The 21,085-nt window shown below is 52.8% G+C and overlaps 1 protein-coding gene across 7 annotated transcripts in view; it reads right to left on the reverse strand.

Moving 5' to 3' along the window:
• Positions 1-252: 252 nt before the first annotated feature.
• The window catches only part of SSBP3 (single stranded DNA binding protein 3), a 56,981-nt gene continuing 36,148 nt past the window's right edge, over positions 253-21,085 (reverse strand). Inside the window, exons 5-18 of one of the 7 annotated variants that reach the window (XR_005933621.1) lie at positions 19,420-19,509; positions 11,377-11,457; positions 10,564-10,623; positions 8,410-8,476; positions 8,225-8,301; positions 5,341-5,429; positions 5,176-5,224; positions 4,849-4,884; positions 4,573-4,627; positions 4,009-4,079; positions 3,417-3,495; positions 3,153-3,185; positions 2,869-2,970; positions 253-2,251 (exon numbers count right to left, since the gene is read on the reverse strand). Coding sequence is in view for 6 of the 7 variants with exons in the window: in XM_041127537.1 (XP_040983471.1) it covers positions 2,222-2,251; positions 2,869-2,970; positions 3,157-3,185; positions 3,417-3,495; positions 4,009-4,079; positions 4,573-4,627; positions 4,849-4,884; positions 5,176-5,224; positions 5,341-5,429; positions 8,225-8,301; positions 8,410-8,476; positions 10,564-10,623; positions 11,377-11,457; positions 19,420-19,509 (915 nt within the window). In the remaining variant the exon portion in view is untranslated. The remainder of the gene's footprint in view (positions 2,252-2,868; positions 2,971-3,152; positions 3,186-3,416; positions 3,496-4,008; positions 4,080-4,572; positions 4,628-4,848; positions 4,885-5,175; positions 5,225-5,340; positions 5,430-8,224; positions 8,302-8,409; positions 8,477-10,563; positions 10,624-11,376; positions 11,458-19,419; positions 19,510-21,085) is intronic. The other 6 variants (XM_030033782.1, XM_041127537.1, XM_041127538.1 and 3 more) reach the window with 6 other exon arrangements.

A 21,085-nucleotide genomic window follows, 5' to 3' on the forward strand; every position in this document is an offset into this window, starting at 1 on the left:
AAGGATCGTTAAACCAAACCTCTCCCAGGTCCTGCACTGCAGCCAAATCCTTGGCCACCTTCCCAGCCTCAGCCAGACCCCCCCCCCCCCCCCCCAACCGCCGACCACCTCCCAGCTCTGCATCTCCCCCGCTCCCGCATCCCAAACCTGCGGTTTGGTCCTCGATAAATAAAGGTCGGGAAAAAAAAAAAAATAGCCCTCCCCTCCCTGGTCTGGCAGCAAACACCAGGAACAAACTGCAGAGCACCGAAATCAAATGTTTATGTTGATATTTATTACAGCATTGGGGGGGGGGGAGAAGGGGGGAGAACCGTTTCATTCAAAAAACCATCCCATACCAATGAAGACAATAATTTAGCTATTCATTTTAAAATACATTAAAACCGGTCCTTTCATTTCCTCACGTCAGAACAAAAAAAAAAAAAAAAAAAAGGAAAAGAAAAAAAAACCCTGAACAAGATGTAAAGCGGAAAAGGAAAAAAAGTTGACCCCTTGGGGAGCCCCCGGGTATATTTGCGATGCAAAAAAATCTGCGTTCAGTTATTTCTCAGTGTAACTTGGAAAATATTAACCTGACCGTAACTATGAGACTGACACCCTCAGACCCCCCCATACCACCCACCCCTCCCTCCCCAGCGACTTTCTACAGGTAAAGCACAATTAAAATGCCTAGGAAAAAGAAGGCAAACGTGAAAAAAAAATATTCGTATTACACACTTAAAAAAAAAGTTTTGTCATCTCATGTCTTGCAGTCAGAATAATAAAAACAAGCCAAATGTTCCCCAAAAACATTTCAATGAAGGGGTGCGGAAAAAAGACATCCCTTTAATAAAACATTATCAACAAATATCGTACACAAACTACAATGTATAATAATTATTTTTTTTTTTTCCCCTCTCGGTAATTTTCGAACCAGACTACAAGGTAAGAAAAAACACTGAAACAAGATACAATGCTTTCAATAATCCGCACAAAGGTCAAATCCAAGGGAGAGAATATTTTACAGAATATGATATACATGGAGCAGAAATGGGAGCTGGAGAAAAACAAAGACCAAACTACAGGGTAGTGTCATGTACAGAGATCCCAACCCGCCGCCTTGGCTCGTCCCTTCCTCTCCCGCCAGAAGGAAGGGCCTTCGATGCTTGCCATTAATTTTTATTTTTCTTATTACAGAGCGAGCCTACAGAATAGCAAGGTTACATTTTTAACAACAAGAATTCCTTAAAAAATATCTCCATCCAGTTCCAAATCATAGATAAGTGAAACCCTGACAAGAGCACATCTCTAAAGAAAAGAACCCCCCCAAAATACCCCCAAAGCAAATAAAACCCCCAAAAAACCCCCAAAGTTAGCTGGAGATCACAGTTTCAAAGTCCCAGGTCAGATTAACCCTTTCTTTTGGTGGATTTACAAAAAAAAAAAAAAATTTAAAAAAAATCAATTTTTGCAGTGAACCAGCTGAAGGACTCTGGGGAAGGGAGGGACAGAGATTTCTTCTGGTACTCAGAGAGGGGGGGAAAGACTAACACAGTGCATGCCACAGTCACAGAGAGCAAGATCACGATTCATTCGAGGATGTGATCCTAGAAGGGGTCACCTGCGTTAACAAGTTTATAACGAGGTGGTGGAGTCTCTTCCCCAAAGCAGATCTTGTTAACTGGAGGAGGAAGCGTTGTGCTGCAAACGAACCAAAAAAACCAAAAATAGAAGGGAAAAAAACCCCCAAAACCAAAACAAAACAGGCCTTCTGAACGAAAACCACCATTGTAAACTGTCCAGTTTATTTAAAAAAATGACTACAACAGAGACAACATGAGATTTCATATCTAGACTAGCTTCCTGGTGTCGCACGGCACAAACATACAACAGGTTCGGTTTCTGTCTTTATTTAAAAGAACAAAGCAAAGAGATCGGAGTTGGGTGCTAGAGGCTTCCGTTTGTTTCCAAAAAGAAGTGTCATGTACATATATAAACCCTTCTGCACAAAGAAGGGTCTTGTCATGTCTTGAAATATTTTAAGTTTTGTCCTTCATGTTTTATGGAATAAAAAGTTCAGCCTTTTTATTGCATGAAACTAAACCTGGGGTTTTGGCCCCCGCCACGCGTCTCCCTGCCCATACACCTAGCTTCTTCTTCTTCTTCTTCTTGCATAATTCGTTGAGATCCTCCGAACGGCAGCTGACTCTCTTGATCCTGGAGAGGAGGAGGGGGAGGGAAATCACACACTCATCGTCATGCTGGGGGAATACTGGAAGAGAGACAGAGCCAGGGTGAGAAACCAGGCGGGCCAGACCCCCAGACACCGAAGCGGGGCGCAAAAGGAGGCTGATGACAACTATGCAGCAACCGAATTGGATCTAATAAATCAGGAGGAGAGGATACGCTGGAGACGCCAATTTATCAGGGCGTGATCTGCTCTCTAACTTGCTTTTCCGGGGAGAAAATCAGCAGAACAGTATGGGCTGAGACGCAATTTAAAACAAATAATTAACATGCACACGTGTATACGCTGCTAATAGAGGAAGAAGAGGAGGGATGTCTGCAGCCACGCACAGAGCCTCAAATCGGCCAGGGAGCACAGCTGGCTGCATCTGCAGCGGTTCCTCTCCATCCTGCGGGATCCTCTCTCCTCCGTCCCGCAGGATCCTCTCCTCTCCTCTCCTTCGGTACACCCCTATCCCGCCGAGGACCCAAGCTCGCACCCACCAGCGTATTTCTTCCTCCCCACTTTCTGTCCCGGAGCAGCTCCCGCACAGCACAACCCACATCCAAAAGGCACCCACCGCCAAGCCCACCCACCCCCGTGCCGGGACGCCCCGGGGACCGTCCCCCCCCCCGTCCCCAGGGAGGCACTCACTCACTCACATTGTCATTTTGGAAGGAATGGAGAAAGTTGCCTCCCAGCTCCCCGTCGTCTCTTGGAGTGCCCGGGGGATTGCTAATGCCACTTATGTTGTTTGGAGAATTCTGCAGGAGATGGGGGGGAGGCGGTGAGCAGGTCCCCGCGCTCCCCGAAACGCCGTGGGGGCAGGACGCAGCCCTGCCTGCCCCGGTCACGTCCCCCTGACGTGTCCCCATCCGTTGGGGTCACGCCGGCACCCCAGTGCCGAGAAAAGGGGGGGGGCCCACACACCCGCTCTGCAACTCACTTACTTTTGGAAGTCCATCTATGTCTCCTGACCCTGCGCGGGGGGGGGGACACAAAAGGAGAACAGCCTTATTGAGCATGCAGCCGTGGCCCCTGCACCCCCCTGCCCTGCTCCCCCCCCCTCCTCCAGACTCCCCCTCCGATTTCCAGTGCTTCGAGCACTGGTCCGAACTGGGGGCTGACCCTGGGATGCTCTGCCAGCGTCCGCAGGGAGCGAAGGCACGGCGGGGCCCCCCGAACCGCAGCCCCCCGCGCGGGCGCTCACCTAACGATCCGTTCATGTGATGGGGCTCCATGCCGCCCATGCCGCCCATGGGGCCGTCGGAGCCGGGGCCCATCGGGAACTGCGGAAGAAAAAGGCGACAAAACCAAAATCAGCCCCAAAACCACCCCGCACGTCTGCCACGGCCACGGCAGCTTCTGGGGACCGTCCCCATCCCAGCCATCCCTCCGGAGTAGGGCGAGAGGAGGGACGCATCCAGGCTCATGGTCCTGTGGGTTCACCCATAAAATTTGGCCGGACGGGTGCGGGCAGACCCGGACCCATGGGCAGCGCGGAGGACTCCCTCCAACTAGTATTTAAAGAGATTTAAGTCTGCCCGTATCCCGCAAAACACAGCATCTCGCCGGGCACGCAGCTGCCACCACCTCGGCCGGAGCAGCAGGACCACCGCTCTCTTAATAAGCATAAAAAATTAACAAAGTCGCCAAAGAGTTAATCGCTTTTTGATGGTTTGTTTTATTTCTGTTTTGTAACAAATGGCTGAAATCAATTAAACTGCTTTACTCTCAACTGATGAAGTTAATTATGATTTGTTATGGTATCTGATATGTAAATTATTAGAAAGCAGACTTACATTCGATCGACTGCCTGCGGGCGGTACTGGATTAATCATTGTGTAGATGTTGTCACTTGAATTTGTTGAATCTGTGGAACAGTGAAGCCCAGTAAGTCGGGTGATTAATTCATTTCTTAATTAAAACAAACTCATGCCACTTGAACTCATTCTTTTGTATTTTATCACCTAAAATTCCCTCTAAGTACCACCATTTTCTGGTTAATTTGTATTTAATGAAGATCCACAAAGTTTTTAATCACAGAAATTCAACTGTGAAAAATAATTCAACTCCTGGCTGGGAAGCACGGGGAGGTAATTCCTCGCCGTGTAGCGCTCCTCACCTCCCCGAGCCCCGCAGCACCCAAATCCATAGATGGACATACGAATATCCCCAAATGCCATCCCGAAGCCAAGCAGCCCACGCCGCTCGCTCCCCGGAAAGGCAAAAGCTACATAAATTGGTTTTCGCCAGTTGGGCAGAAGTTGCTTGCGCTCGGTGGTGCGGCCCCAGGGGTGGGGGTCTCCCGGCAGGGGAAGGGGCAGGAGCCCGGGAGACGGGGGGTCTTGGGGGGGGTCTCGTACCTGCGGGACTGGGCATGATGGGTGTCCCCGGAGGACCGCCGCCGCCGGGCGGACCCTGCGGAGAAACAAAGCGGGGGTCAGCCACGCAAACACGAGCGTCGCCCACCTCCCCACGTTTTCAAACGCCTCCCCCCGGCCGCACCTGGCACCCCCAAACCCAGCCTGGCCCCCCTCCCCACCCCGGCACCGACTCCCCCCAAAACCGCACGAGCTCTCCGAGCCGTAACGTCTCTGCGCCCCGACGACAGGACGGACAGACGGAGCAGGAGGACTCACCACGTATGTACCAGGTGATGAAGAAGAGTATGGGATCTAACAGAGAGAAGAGAGCCAGGTTCAGCCGCAGGGCACAGCCGAGAGCCCCCCGCCGCCCCCCCAGCCCGGCCGGGATGGGGGTCCCAGGGCCCACCAGCCCCCGCGGCCGCACGCCGCCCCGGGGAGAGCAGGACACAGGAGCAGGGCTTAGGCTTTAGATGCAGCGCCTAAACGAGAGGCTGGGGACCCCCGCCTCGTTAGCAGGATTCAGCTAACGGGGAACGGCCTCATTTGCGGGACGGTCCCCAACCAGCCCCGCTCTTGCTTCGAGGACCGTGTGATACTCACTGAGTTAGCACTGCTGGGGTTCGGCCACGGTCTGCCAGCTCCCGGCCCCCTGGGGTCAAAATTAAAACAGGAAAAAAAAAAAAAAAAAAAAAGTTGTTTTTATCCATACGGTCCCGCAAAGCCCGAGTCAGCGGCCAAACATCCCCCGTGCAGGGTTTGCCTTACATGTTAATTCCGGGCATGCCGGGACCTAGGGAGTTGGGTGGAGGTCTCATGCCGCTGCCGTAGTTCTGCAACGATAACCAAGGGTCAGTCTACCGTAACGGGAAGGGAAACCGGAGAAGACAAGAAAAGGGAAAAAAAAAACCCAACAAACCAACAACAAACAAAAAACCAAGAAGGTTAGTTTGCAAAAATGAGCTTTAAAAAAAAAATATTAGACGATGCTGAACGTAGGGGCAATTAGCAATTGTGTTTATAAAAAAGCCAGGCAGCTGAATATGGAAGGGAGCCAGGCTGAGCCCCAAAGTCCCCCCCGGTCTCTGATGCCATGCTGGTGGAGAGAAAACAGCCCCCTCCCAGCTCCGGGAGACAAATCTGCTCACAGCCCCCAGGCGCCAACAACAGCCTTTTGGGTTTGTCTTTTTGTGCAGGAGAAAACAGGGGCAGGAGGAGAGAAGGCGGCATCGCTTGGAAGGTTATTGCTGCAGCGTAAGGACGGGAAAAGGCTGCACGAGCTCCCCCCGAGATGGAGCATCCCCTGCTCCCAGGATGACAGCTGGAGTAGGGAAAACCAAGCCACGCAGCCCCTCGGGGCTCCTCTCCTGGCTTATTCCACCCTGGCTTAGCCTCCAGCTGGGACCGGGAGCCTCAGATCTGCATCCCTCATCTCCTAAAACCAGCTCCAGTACAAAGCCAAGCCCAAGGCGGCGAAGGAAGAGGAATCTCCCGAATGCCGCGCTCCATTTGGTCTGCGCTTTGCTCCCCGTACCCTCTGGGCGACGTGCAGCCGGATTTAGGTCGCGCTGACGCTCCTCCCCTCCCACCTTCCCCCCACGATGCATCTTTTTGGGCTGTAGTTCTGCCGTTTAAAGGAAAAAATTGCTAAGGCAGGAGGGGGGGATGGCTGGCCGCTTCCTATTTTGCAGCCCCTCGGAGCGTTCCAAGCTGGATTTTAAGTGCAATACATCAGAGCTGTCGATTTTTCCCTGGATTTGTGGATGCACCGGAGCACGGTGCTCTCCTGAGGGCATCACCGAAGTTTGTTTTGAAGAGGCAGAAAAGGGTTTTCCCCAAACAAATTACCGGCAAGTCCTTAATTGAAAGAAATTCCAGCCATTTACGCTGAATAGCTGCATCAAACCCCTTGTTTTTTTTAAAAAAAAAAAAAAAAAAAAGCCTCAGCATTTTTAATTGGAGCTGAAAGGCTGGAAAACGAAGCTGTCTGAAAGATGCTCAGGGAGGGTGGAGAGGGAACGCAGCTGTGCTGAGCAACCTGGATGCTGGGCTCCGGCAAGATGCTGCCGAAACCCAGTGAGCTACAAACCCTCTTCCTACAGGCACCGGCAAACCTAACCCTGGCTTCTGCAGAGCTAAAACTGCGACTATTAAAGGGAAAAAGGCAGCGGTGATCAGCTGCAAGGGATGATTCATCGTTGGTATGTCATAAGCAGCTGTTGTCAGGATGCCGGGATGTCCTGGCTGGACGCTCGGCAGCCCTTTCAAATAATTTAAGGAGCGTTTGGGCAGGTCCCGATGCAAAGCTTGAAGAAAAAAAAGCCCTGGGCGTGCGAGGTGTGAGAGGCTGCTGGGTTTGGTTCGGTATTTTTGGTGGTTGCCTGCACAGGCGCTGGTTCCTGGACGGCTGCGGGGAGGCAGCGCCCCGCGGGTGCCAGATTGGGAAGCCCAGCGCTTCTCCAGGGGAAGGCTGCCTTTTAAAAAACCTCTCCCTAATGTACGTACACAGGGAACGGCGGAGTCAAAAATAAAGCTCTGAACATTTCACAACTCCTGCCGGCTCCCAGAGCCGCCGCCATCCCACGCGGCGCTGAACGCGCGCTCGCGGCTTCCAAGTTTCACGGCGTGCTTTGCAAGTGGGAAGCGAGCAGCCTCCCCCAGGCAAACCACCGCCGCTCTCCTTGGCACAGGCCATGCTAACAAATGCCATTTTTTTTGGGTGCGATCCTCCAGGAAAGGAGGATTTTAAGCAGAGCAGCGGCGCTATCGGAGGGCTAGGCTGGGAAACGATGCTCATGCGGGTTTTTTACCTCCTGCCCTAGGATGGATCCGGGTGCCTGCAGAGACAGCCGGGCATCCCTGAGCAGCATCCTCAGGCTGGTGTTAAAAAGGGATGACACAACTCCCTCTTTACACAATATTCGCTTATCTCAACAGTCTCCAGGGGAAAAACAAAACAAAACTCCAGCGCACCCGCTCGTCTCTTGACAGACTCTGATCCTCGCACTACAAACTTGACGTAGGCGACGATGCAGAGAGGATAAACCTCCAACCAAAATATGGTAATCTGGTTTTGAAGTCTCATAGAAGGAACAAACAGGAGTGAGTCAACAACAAGCCACTCCGTAAAGCGAATCAATGGAAAGACAGCATATATTAACCCAGATCTGCTTAATTTCAAGAGTTTAGTCCCCTTTGCTGAAATAGAGAGCTCAAGCAGGCAGCAGGAGGGGCGGGCGGAGGGGAACCTCGCAGAGGAAAGCCTTATTCCCCTGCTAAAGGGATCTTTGCCGTTTCTTTTTATTTATTTATTTTTAATGCAAGCCTCCTTTCCCCTTCCTGCTGTTAGGGTCATAACTATTTCCCAGGCAGGCAGCGTAATGCACTCAAAGGCCGCTCCGGCGCGGCGCCAAGTGCCATCCCCTTTGACGGAAGGGCAACAGGGAGGTTGCAATACCCTTAACGAGCTCTGAAGACCTCGCTCATGTTAAAAGGAGGGATTTCCAGATGCAAGGCTAATGTAAAACGCATTAACACTAATGGGGGGACAGGGCGTGGGGGGAGACCTCCCAGGCGTTTGCGCCCCAGGAGGTCGTTTCGACGGTGCGCGGCGTTTGCCGAGCTGCAAGAGGTTTTTCGGCGTTGGGCTTACCTGTGGACCGGGACCCATGGGGCCCATCCCTCGTGGAGGATTCATCCTTTGCATGGGGCCGCCCATGTTAGGGTGCCCTGTTGGGAGGAAAGCAGGGGCGTTACGCGGCACGGCAGCCACTTCGGGTCCCAAATTTAACAGCTAACGAGAAACGTTAACGTTCGTCCCTCCTCTGCTGGGTTTACCTTGCTGTCGCGTGGGATCCATCGAATTGGGCAGCAATGGCTGTGTACCGGGAACGGCACCCGGGGGCTGTGAAAACAAGGGGAGGAAGGTGAAAAAAAATAATAATTGCTACAATGCAGCCTAAAGAGATAGGTTTGGGTCGAGGCTTTAGGGGGGCTCCTTGGCGTGCTCCCCAGGACGCACCACCCCTCCTGCCGCAGCACGACCTGCGGCTGCCCGAGCATCCCGCATCCCGCTGCATCCCGGGCATCTTCCTACAGCCTCCGGGCGTTTGCCTCCCCTTTCCTTTCACAAACACCCTCTAAAAACCAAACAAGGTGTCAGCGTTTCCTCCTCTCCCCGCAGCCCGTGTGCCGTCAGGCTGCCGTATTTTAGGGAAGCGGGGGAAAGCCCGGGCTGCACGGGGCAGAGGCATCAAAGCCGACAAGGAAAGGTAGACGGGCAGCGTGGCTCCCCGGTATTTACACAGCGCCGGGGCCAAACCGCACAGGTCGCAGCGATTCATCGGCTGCCGGCGGAGAGATGCTCCGTTTGCAGCAGACCAGCGTTCGGACCCGTCCCCACGCAGGCAGAGGGGAAGACGGATGGTCCCCGTCCCCAAACCCACGCTCTGCTCGGGCAAGGTGGCTATTTAAAGTTCAAAGGCTGCTCCGAATAGATAAAGGGGGAGAAAAACGCAGCTACCATCTGCCCGGGGGAAGCAAACTGTAAACAGTTTTGCTACGGCGCTGCCTTTTATTTGAATACCGACACAGACAGGTCCCACTGCTGGAGCACAGCGCAGGCACTGGGTGCACATGGCCGTGCCGAGGCGGAATCTGCCCAATCCCGATTTTTTCGCAGCCTGGAAGCTGGCAGCAGGAGGAAGATAAACCAGGGGCGTTGTAGAGATGGATATTTACACTTCTGCCGCCTGACCTTCCTGCCTGCCTATTTATTCCTCTTGTCCCTCTGGATGTGACCACAACCTCGCCGAGCTCTGGGTAGGTACAAACCGGTGTTTTATACGTGGTGTTTGGGGGGAAAAAATTAAATCCTTCTAATTAACTTTACCCAATCCTGGATGCTTGACCCTGCTGCAAGAGCAGCCTCCCCAGACCGGTCCCACGCCTGCCCCAGGTCACTGTGTTCACCTCCAGAGGAGCTTGGGACGAGCTCGGGACCACAGCAGGACGGGGTCCTGTTAAAACTGTCCCGTGAGGAGGTGCAGTTAATTAATACCTCGCTAAAACAGCCACCACTGCCTTGGGTGGGAGGCTTTTCCAGCCCATCCGGGCTTGGGGGGGGTCCTACGTCAGCCCCCCCTGAGTTTTTCTCAGCTACATCTCAGCTGTCTCACCGTCATTTTGCAAGTTCCAGCGATTCAAGTCTCAAATCCAGCAAGCACAAACACGAAGCGAGCTGCTACATCCTATTTCCTGACTATCCTGCTCATTCCGCTAATAAGAGCTATATAAAAATAATGTTGTTAGCCAAAAAACAAGCTCCCGAGATAATTTTTGTACAGCCACCTTCGCTACTCAAAGGAATGACAGGTTTCCTTTAATTTCCCTTTAATGACAAATAACCTCTGGTTCGGTCGTTACCCTATGGATCTGCACGGCATTGCTGGGAACGAGACGAATTCCTGAACCAAAGGCCACGCGTTCAGGCAGCGCGTGGGGTGGAAGCCTCCATCCGTAAGGCCAGAAACAAACTGCCCTTGTTTAAGCTGGGATAAGAGGATAAACCGAACCCGAAAAATTCAGCAGTGACCTGCCCCGCTTGACCCCGCCGCTGATCTAAGCGCTCGGTCAACCCAGCAGCAGGATTATCTCCATCACTTTAATTTTCTGCGATTGCAGGGAAAATCCAGCTGGGCACCGAGCCCGCAGCACGGCACGGCCGTGCTGGAAACACCACAAATAAAAAGCGGCACACGCCCCACCGCCGTTTACACCCTGGATATGCCCGAACCTCAAAAAAACCAGTAAAATAAACGGGTTACGTGACACTCGGTGGTCCAGCACTTAGAAAACGGAGGATGCCCGAGGGAGGCGACGCTTGCCAGCCAAACCCAAGGAGCATCTGCGGGACACGTGGCCCCTGTCCCCCTCCCCAAATAAAAGCCATTCCCAAGAAACCCGCCGGCGCGGAGCCCGGGAGCGCAGTACCTGGTTGCCCATCCTGATGGGGGGCCGGGGACCTCCGGCGTAGCGCGGCGACATGAACGGCTGCGGGGACACAAAAGGGAGGTCAGGGCCGAGCTGCGGGGAGGCAGCACGCTCCCCACGCACGCCGGTTAGACTGTACACACTGGTTTTGGTTTGTTTTTTTTTTTTTTTTTTTTTTTTCTGGAGACATCCTTTTTAAAAAAGTTAGGTTTCAAAAGGGAAAAAAAAAAAAAAAAAAAGATGTCCGGAGTCCGTTTTTAACATTTTCTCTGTAGATTTATTGTTTGAGAGCGTTTGACATCGGCAATACTAGGTGAGGCTGTTAAAATTAGTGCATGGGAAACCCTGAGTGTTAGATACTGTTCAAGTTTAAATATATAGAGATATATTAAAAAAAGTGGCAAATAAGCACATACAGACACGCACACACAAAAAAACCCCCAATGCTAAGTACTGAAAAAAAAAGAAAGACTTAAAGTTATTTTTTTTACAACTGCTGCTACTAACAGAAGCTTAAAAACCCACATCAAGTTAAATTTCTCAGGCTACCTTGGGAAGGTAAAACAGTCTGATACCCACGATTGACTTCTCAATCCATTGACAACTGCACATCCAAAAAAAAAAAAAAAAAAAAAAAAAAAAAGGAAAAAGAATGGGAAAAAACCAACATTTTGCTTCGGAGCTGGGGTGCCCGGGGGGATGCTCCCCGGGGGAGCGGGTACCCGCTGCCCAGCATGCTTATAGAGGAAAAAAAAATAAGCAAATCGAGCGCACGTCCCGGTTCACAGCCCTACCCATCGCTAGTGTCTTTACCTGACTGTGGGGTCCCATCATGCTGTTAGGATTGTGGGGTGGAGGCTGTGCGTGTGGCGAGGGCTGTGACCCAGGCGGTCCCTGTGAGGTCAGACAGTAGAAGGAGGTTATAGATTAGCACATGAAAGCGCAGAAAGAGCTAAAAAAAGGATTGACGGGTGGACCTGTTTTGTCGGGGAGTCAGTTCTCCCATTTTTAATTTTTTTTTTCTTTTTTTCCTCTTTTTAATTGAGTTTCTATTCATTTGTAGCTGAACAATGAATAATGATATATGCAAAAAAAAAAAAAAAATTAAAAATCAGAACATCTGTCAAAATACAGCAGCCACATTGACGGTAAACGGTCCGGTAGTTCAACCAAGTCTGCAATGATAAACACACAGGGAAACACTTTGCAAGGGCGTGAAACGAGGAAGAAAAAATACGCGGGAGAGGACCAGAGAGGTTGGGGGAAATACAAAAAACACCCCCAAACCAAAAAAAAATATCGTTTTTTCCTCTCTCATCCCAAAGGTTGGAAACACCTCCGGGGTTTGGGGTTTTTTTTTTTTGACCGTGGTTCACTGGAGGTGCTGGAGCGAGCGCAGAGGACGAGGAGCACGTCCCAGCTCGCGCCTGGGCAGCGTTTGGCCGGCACAACCGGGGCTGCATCGCCAGACTGCACGGATGCAACATCCTTCCTCGAGGTGGATTCCCTAAGGATGCGAGTAAAATGGCTTGCGAGCAAAGAAAGGATGTCTAGGGGAAAAAAGGAGAGATTAGTCGGTGCAGGTTTAAGGCTGCAATGCAGCAGCCGCTGACATTTTGGGCTTGAACGCCCACTTTTTTTTTTTTTTTTTTTAAATTTTCCTTAAAATGAAATGAAAATTTGCTTGGAAAAACCACGAGCTCGGTGCAAGAATATACCGGTGCGTGTTAACGTAAGGAAAAAAAATATGGATTTTTGGAGTCAAAGGAGGTGTAATTGGTAGAGAAAGCAAACGAGCTTTGTCAGTAGGTGATGGGAAGCGACGGCAGGCTCCAGGACCGGCGCCGGAGCAGATGTTCTCTACCTGCCTCGTTACTAATTTCAACAAGTGTTCGCCTTCTAGCTGCTGCCAGCAATGGCATGGTTTGTTACCATGAGCAATTTTCTTAATTAACAGACATTAATTAGCCATTTAGCAATTTTGCAAGCATTTGTTTAGCAGCTTTCCTAAACATGAATACCACTGTGATAATGGTACTGATTAGAGGGTCCCCTAATTAACAGTACAGGGAAGGAAAATTGAAATCACATAAATTAAAAAGGGAGGGGAAGTTAATGAAGGCAGGACATATTTGCACCTGCAAATCTTTTGTACGGCAGAAACTTGAGTGCAATGTAAATAAAGTAAGAGGGTGGGTTTTTTCCTCTTTTTTTTTTTTTTTTTTTTTTTATTTGAACGGTTCGGCGGCGAGATGGAGCCAAGCGGATTTAAACCAACAGCCTCCTGCCAGCCTCCCCGCTCCAGCCGCTGCGCGCGGGGAAATGAAGTCCCACCGTTTACGCCACCGTTTATTCTCCGGGAGCTGAAGGCGACCAGCCCCTGCCCCTAACGCCCGGCGAACCTTGGCTGGAAGAGGTCACGGCACCTCAGGACAACCCTCCCGGTGCCAACACAACTGCCTTCTCCATCCACGTCCCACCGGAGCAGAGAAGACAAACCTGTGGTCCAACTGCAGCATCAACCTCCTCTAGCAGAGTCCTCTCCGCGCGTGAAACTTGACTTATTTTTGCTTCCGAGGTGGGTAACTCTGTCTGTGCGAATGCAAACCGCCCCAGGGGCAGCAGCCACCTCCCACCACGGGGCCACGGAGGACAGCAGCCCCCGACGAGGTCCGGCCACCGCCAAAGCCCTTCCTACACATCGCAGCTGGAGGATTTCGGGTAGGGATTATCGGCGGAGGCGAACGTGCGGTGAAACCAAGCGGAAGAGCAAAACCGGGGCTCGCAGAGGCCAACCTTCAAGTCCCATCAATGCAAGAGTCAACAGGTCCTGCGCAACGCCCGCCCTGCTGCGCTGCAAGGAGGAGCTCGTCGTTATCCAGATACCGAGCGGACAGGCACGCAGACCCCATCTTGAAGTTATTAGACTCCTGACACCCTCCCTCTCGTACGCCCCAGCGTGTGAGGCTGCGGGTTTAACCGGTATCGAATGCGAGGGGGACACGGCCACCTCCGCGCACCCCGGCTGGGACTGGAGGTGGTGCTTTGGGTCTGCATTTAGAGCTCCAGAGCAAGCGGCGTTTGGTTATCGTAGAAGAAGCGTCTATAAGACACGGCGGCATTTTCGCCAGAGAAAAATCCCCCACAGCGAAGCGGATCCAGAGAGCATCGGTTTGTTTGTGCCACTGAACGCATCCTCCGGAGCGTGGTCCTGCCCCAAGGCTGCTCTCCGGGATGCTCCAGGCTCAGCGCCGCAGCATCCTCGCCGTTGCATTATCCCATGCGGTACCGCTCCCGGCAGAGACTTCTGGATAACGTGACTGCAGACGGCCAGCTCGTGCAAACGCTTTGGCAGGCGGGGAGGAGCCGAAAGGAGCTTTTTTCTGTTTGTTTTTTTTTTTTTGCTTTTTGCTTTTACAAAACAGCAACGAGCAGCAGCATCCGAAATGCTTGCTCCGGGCTGCAACCGCCACGGCCCCCTCCCGCGCCCCTGCGGCACGGCTGCTCCACTCCGTCAGAAATGCAGACCCTCTGGATATTGTTATCTCCATAAATATTTGCAGATGTTTCAGGGCCGGGACCTGCGTTCAGCCGGGAATGCCTGCCGGATCGGTTGCTTTTTCGCACGGGTTTCCCTCGCTGCAGAGGAAGCGGCAGATGATCCCGATGGATCACGGTGGTTGAGACAAGTGTTTTGCAGAGATGACATGTGGGCTCCAACCAACAGAACAACCCTTATTTCTTAAAAAATCTGTATTTAGCAGTTATTAACTAGCGCTATTACAAGAGGAGGCCGAAGGCACGCAGTTCCGCTTCCTCCACATCCCAAATGCCCCGGAGTCGCATCCGCAGCAGAGCTCCATCCGACACGCCATGCCGGGCGAGCAGGACCTGCTCTGCAGCTAATTCACTCTCGTCTCAAGACCAGCGCTCTCCCCAACCAGAGAAACCCCATCATCTCTCAAGTTTTCTTTTTTTTTTCTTTTTTTTTCTCCAAACTGGATGCCTTGCACGGGGGGTTATTCTTCACCTTCCTGTAGCTGCCTCAAAAAAAACCCCAACGACCAACCCCAAACAGCTAAAACGGTGTTAGAGGAAACTGTTTCCGACAGCTCTCAGTGCCCCAGCCTCCTCTCTGCTTCATTTTTTTTTTCCCCTCTACGCTACGGGGACTTTAAAAGCCCAACCTGGCCCGTCAGACGACTGAAGTTTGCTGCCGCTGCTGCTTTCTACGGGGAGCTTCCAGGCGATCAGGTTATTTCCACTCCGTCTTTCATGAGCTCGACTCCTCAAACTTCTTGTAAAATATTAAAGATGGAAAATTGCACGAGCTATCATAGCTCTGCGTGTGTCAATTTATGTTTCCAGCGTAATTCACCACAAATGGATCATGTTTTATGGGCTACATACTTTCAGCTAATGGGGGAGTTTTTCTATTTAAAAACATTTTCAAGCACCTCTGGGGGTGGCAGAACAATGCAGGATGGTACGAGAAGGCAAAGCATCGCTGCCACGAGATACCGACAATTTAGAGTTAGCAATAGGAAGGCATCTTGTGTTGTAAAATACCTGCCCCTGCCTACCGGTTTTGACATTAGAAAATACTAAAATAAATTAGATGGAGATTAATTAAAGACATGCCTGGGTCTCTTGGATAGGAGCTTTATTTCTACCGAAGGAGAGGGAAGTTTTGCACGTTGTCAACAAAAAAATAAGATATCCCTGAAGGAGCCTTTTGGAGAGATGCTCCAGGTGCCTTCGGAGAGGAACCCGGTCGCCTTCCAGCACGTGGTGCCGGGTGAGGACCCAACCGCACCTTCTCGAGAGAGGGCAAGGCAGGGCAAGGCAGGGCAAGGCAGGGCAAGGCAGGGCAAGGCAAGGCAAGGCAGGGCAAGGCAAGGCAAGGCAACGCAAGGCAAGGCAAGGCAAGGCAAGGCAAGGCAAGGCAAGGCAAGGCAAGGCGGGCCAAGTTCCCCTGCAGACGGCGGAAGGCAGCCGTGGGCAGGAGCTCTGCCTCGCCTGCAGCTGGGGCTCCCAACTGCAGAAGCCTGGTTTTAAAGAATATGTTTAACACAAGCTCTTCAGGAAACAAACCCATGTCAGCCGGAGCCAAGAACAGTCACCTCCATCTGGCTGGAGCACCCGAGAGAAAGTTGACTGCAAATCCCACCATATGCTCCAGACGCTCGGTACAAAAGCCTCGGGCATCCTACTAAACTTCCAGAAAAAAAACTTTCTCCGACGCTCGCTTTTCCTTTCCTCCAGCTCGTAAGCCACCTTCCTTCAAACCCTGTCTGGTGCAAGGCTGATACCGAGTTCTGCCCTGGGATTTTGGGAAGGGCAGCCTGGTTTTGCGACTCTTGTGCCACCTCGCCGGAGCTGGTTGCCCACAGCTGGCGGCACCCGCGGAGCGGTGGCGAATCCCACCGAGACGGCAGGACAGCCGAGCAGGGGGAAAATGGTGGCATCCAAGGAGGGAGCAGGACAACATGGACCTCTTCCTATCGCCCCTGGCTTTCCCATCCTCACCCCGGCGGGTGACCTTACCCGAAGAGACGTGCCTCGGGACGCAGGGAGGAGAGGCAGGGAGGGCAGGGGATGTCGGGGGGGTGAGCCCCCCGGGTTCCAGAGCCCCCCGTCCTCCCCAGTTCCAGAGGTCTCTCTGCATTAGGGGGCAGTGTGGGAACACCGAGCAGCCGGCGCTTTGTTTTGGTGCATCTCGGCGCCGAGCCGCTGATGCATAGCTAACGCAGCCGCCGACATTGATTTATGGTCAACTTTCCATTTCATCAGCGCGCGGGGTACGGGGCGGCGCGGGGAGTTTGCACTGGGGAGAGGAGGGACGGCTGCGGTGGGGGGCTGCTGGCTGCCCCCCCAACCCCATTTATTTAGTGTTAAGAAGGTGTGGTATTAATTGCTTTCAATTTTTAATTTTCCTTCCTACATTTCCCTGGCACCCCCCCGCCCCGTCCCTCCTTTGAGGGATCTGCACCCCGGCATCAATCCAGCTTTCAAAACAAAAGCAGGAACGCCTCTGATGACCTTTAGGAGGATGAGCAAAGGGTTTGTTTGCTCATCTCAATGGGACAAAGAGAGAGATTTAAATAAAAGCATCTACCCACGCCGGCCGTCAACCCAGCCACCTTTTGTCCAGAGCGCAGCCCGATGCCGTGCTGCTGGCTGGCACCACGCAATGCCCCGGCACCTCAAGGGCGCCCAGGGCCTCTCCTTTCCCATCGTTTTGGGAAGGTTTTGGGAGACTCTGCAGGCTGCAGTTCCCTTGGCCCCCAGCCCGAAGGTCGCTGCTGAGCCCCAGCGCAAGGAAGGGACTCTCCCTGCAAGACAGCAGCTGCGGACGGGCGCTGCAGCCTGGACTCCTCCTCTCTTCTCCCCTTCCCAGCGTATCACTTCTCCTCCAAGCTCGCTCCCACGGATTTTTGGGCCACTAGCTCCCAGGAATGGTCCGTGTCATTTTTTTTCCCTTTGCCAAACAGCAGTGCACATCCAAATGCGTGGGGCTGGGGGGGGGGTTCATGCACCCCCAGGGCAGCAGCACGGGGCTTCACCAGTGACTCCCTTCTTATCTCCTGGTGCCCCACCATGCCAGGACAGGATCAGGCCCTCTAAACCCTCTCAAAAGCAGTCTGCCTATGCCCTCTGCCATCAGGGATATCCCTCGCAGGTCCCTGCTGCCTGCAATATGGTGCAGGAGAGCGAGATGCTGAAACCCCCCGAGCCCTCTCCATCCTCCGGTCTCCTGGCACGAGGAGGGCACCGTCCGAGGTGGTACCACCAGGAACCTCACTCACTCCCAAGGCTGGCACACCAAGGTCAGGGAGAAGTCCTTTGCATCTCCTGTGACTTTTTTGGTTTTGCTCTCTTAAGTTCAGCGCTTTCATTTCCTACAGAGACAGGGAATTACCCGAGCCACGACCAGCTCGCTGCCGAGCCTCCAGCCCACCTCTGCAAGAGCTGGTCTCCGGCACCTCCTGAAGCTGGAATGAGCTCCAGCACCCGCAATAAATCAGACGGGCTTTCATGGAGGCGATGTTCAGACTGTGTTAAAAGGTGGGATTTTTCTTCTCCCCTCCTCCCCTCCATCCCCAGGGCTGGGAGGAGAAACCAGATGTTGGAGGGCTTTCAGGAAAGGCAGGCTCTTGAGATGTCACATGCGAGCCATATGCATCGGCATCCGTCCTCTCTTCCCTCCGGCAGCTCCGGGGATGGGCAGCATCCCCGCACACGACACCTGCACGGGTGCCATTCCTTCTGCTGGGTTTTCAGGACACTCCCCCCACCCCGAAGGCCCTAAGAAAGCAGGGTTGCTTTTGAGACCCCCTTCCCCAGCTGCTCCTGGTCCAGCCGCACGAGAGGTAAGGAGCTAGGATGGGTTGTTTGCTCCTGCATCGGACCCTCAGTGCAAAAATGCTACGGGAGGGCAGAAAGGAAAGCACGGGGGACAGCCTGGAGGTCGTCCGTGGGAAGAACTGTGTGTGCATGCACAGCATGTCTGGGGAGATGGGACTCCTCTTCCTCACCTTCCTCTCTCGGGCAAAGCCAACCCATACTCTTGAAGCCTTGCCCTAACTTCGTGCCAGTTTTGCAGCCCTCGCAGCTCTGCGTGAAGCAGGAGCCCCAAAGGACAGTCAGCTTCGCCACGGGGCGAGATCAGGACTTTTGGAGACACATTTCTTGGAAGCAGCAGCTTGGCACTCGAATTGCTGGCAGCAGCTATGACCTGCGAGATAGCATCTCTGCTGTTGGCTTCACCCTGTGCTGCCGAGCGCTGCTACAAGATTTGCCTGTTTTAGGGTTCCCGATCAATATCGGATATTCTTACTTTGTCAGAAGCATGTTCAGGAAATGGGATCTCTCTAAAAAAAAAAAAAACCAGGACCCTCCTTCCCCCTTCCCATACACACAAACGGTGATATCGGGCTCAGATATCACCACAATAAATCACAAGCGCCTTATCGAGTCTGCCTGTCTACTGCCTGAGAAGTTCTCCCATATACAAATCACAAGCCCAGATAAAAAAAAAACCAGCTTGCCAAAACAAATATTCCTTTCAACTCTTATCCCATTTGTTACACGAACAAGTGTTTCTTCCTCAAGAAGGAAGATTTTAACGTACCAAGAGCTTACACCACTGCAAACCAGTGCAGCTCGCACCGTGCAAAGAGATTCCAGAGAAACCCCAAAAAACCCCCCCGGTTCAAGTTTTGAAAATTCCTTTTCTGTGTGCTTGTCGAGATCCTTTCCATCAGCGTCACTCCAAACATACGTTACCCCCTCCTCGGTCAGAGCGCAGCACGGGAGAAGGAAGGAGAGAGGGGACTTTGGGGACTTTGCTAGGTATTTGCTTACAAGGTGCCTCCACGGCATTCGGGGACTTGGCTGGAGCCGACTCCTGCCTGCAGCCACAGCCAGCGTTTGTTAATGCTTTCAGTGATTGCATTTGGAAAAAATCAAGCGGTTAACCAGAGGAGGGGGAAAAAGTTTCAGGAATCAAAATCCAGAATGTTTTCAATTATGCACGTCTGTTAGGACCGGAGAACAAATACAATCCCAACCCAAACACAAACCAAGCAGCTTTGGAAAAAAACATCAGTTGTAAATACACAGTAACCTCTTCGAGCAAGAACAAAATTTGCTTTTAAGGCCACAAAAAATAGAAAGCAAACGTGGAAGGACAGCAGAACACAAGTTATTCCTAGACAGGTCAGCTACGCGGGCATGCTGCTTCCCTAGCATCCCCTTGGAAAAAAAAACACAGGCACGACAGCGCTGACACCCAGAGCGTAAGCAAACACGTGCGCGGTGTGGAGACGAGCATCGGGAGGAGCGGGAGCCTACCTGGAAGAAACCGGGCGGGATGGGGCCCCCCGGCATCCCGTCGTTCGGGGGAATGTTTCCAAGCACGGGACTCGGGGCGGCAGCTGCGCTCTGCGGGGAACAAAACCAGGACAAACATGGTGGGTTTGAGTCGGAGTTGAGAAAAAAACACATTAAAAAAGCCGCCTGTCCTGCCACACCACGCTGACTCGATTAGCCTGTTACCCCCAGAGCCTCAAGCATCGCTCCCCCTGCCCCGAGCATCTTCTCCCCACGGGGGAACGAGCAGAGGATGCTCGGAGCCAGAGGGGCACAAGACTCTGCGATTCATCCATGGAGAAGATGGCTGCACAAAACCCAGGGATAATTCTGGGGCTTATTTATTCATTTACCCAGGCATTTAGCCTCATCCAACGTGTCACTTCAGGCAGAAGCTGTTTTAAGGCTTTTTAAATGCTTCTCTTCCCTCACCTCCCCCCGCATGCTCGCCGGTTCAGTTCTGTCCTCTGAGAAAGATGCCTCCCGGACCTCACCAGCATGCCAAAGTTTTATTGTGAATTTCCAAATTCATCGCACCTGATCTGTGGGGTCATGCCCCCCCCGTCACAGCTCCCCAGGACGAGCCACCCAAGTGGCCCCAGCCCTGAAAAGGAGGGACAGGGTACCCAGACACACCGCTCATTCCTGCTCAGCATCTCTATTCATATTTACTTCCTCTCTGTGATGTACATTGACAGACAAAAGAGGTTTTTCTGGTGCAAGGAGCAGCTCCGGCAGTGCTGAGGGAAGGGTGGCATGCACCAAACCACCCTGGGAAAGCACCAGCACGAGGGGAGGCTCCTGCCCAGAAGGAAAATGGTAAGAAAAAGATATTTCCCTGAAGACCCCTGCTGACACACATCCCTGCTGGGTTAGGAGCGGTACCCGTGCCGTTGAAGCGCACTCTCGTTTACCCATCGCCGAACGAACCCCCATTCCCAGGGCAGTTACGAGGGAGCCTCAGGGATATTAATTGTGTTTGGATCACTGACCTACTCCCTCCACGAATCTTTACAGTGCACTTACCCACCTAAAACAACGTGGCAGGGCCGAGGAAAATCGTCCACCAGAAAAAAATAAATTTTTTTGTTTTACCCCAAAGCTCGGAGCACCCCAACCCCACCAAACCCCGTGTCCCAACAGCAGCCGAGCCAGCCCCGGCCCCCGACCGCATCCGATGTGGTGACAACCACAAGATGCGAGCAGAGGGCAGAAGCCGAGGTGTCAGGACTCGGGCAGCCCGGAAAATTAAGGATTATTATTAAGGACTAAGCGCTGCCTTGTGCCTTGCCGGGGACCACCTCTCGTGCCCCTCTCCACCACGCTCTCCGGCAGGAGCCAGCCTGCAGGATGCGGGACGAAAGCCACGACCACGCCGGACGAGCGGTTGCTTTTCCCACCCCAGCACCTCAGAGCTGGAAGCGCCGGAGACGACGGCACGGGCCGATTCCCCAAAAAGAGACCCCCCCCTTCACGAAATAACCCCTGTGGCTATGGGGTCCTGCGCCTCCGGGCACAGCCCACACCATGCTCCCCCCGTGCCCCCAAAAAGGCATCCCGAGCAGCCTTCCTCACATCAACAGCAAAGGCCAGATCTGAGTGTTTTTACAGTTAATAAAAAAAAAGTCCTGGCAGGAAAAATAAGCCT

Source organism: Aquila chrysaetos, chromosome 12 (assembly GCF_900496995.4).
Source record: "Aquila chrysaetos chrysaetos chromosome 12, bAquChr1.4, whole genome shotgun sequence".
In the NCBI taxonomy this organism is placed as follows: domain Eukaryota; kingdom Metazoa; phylum Chordata; class Aves; order Accipitriformes; family Accipitridae; genus Aquila; species Aquila chrysaetos.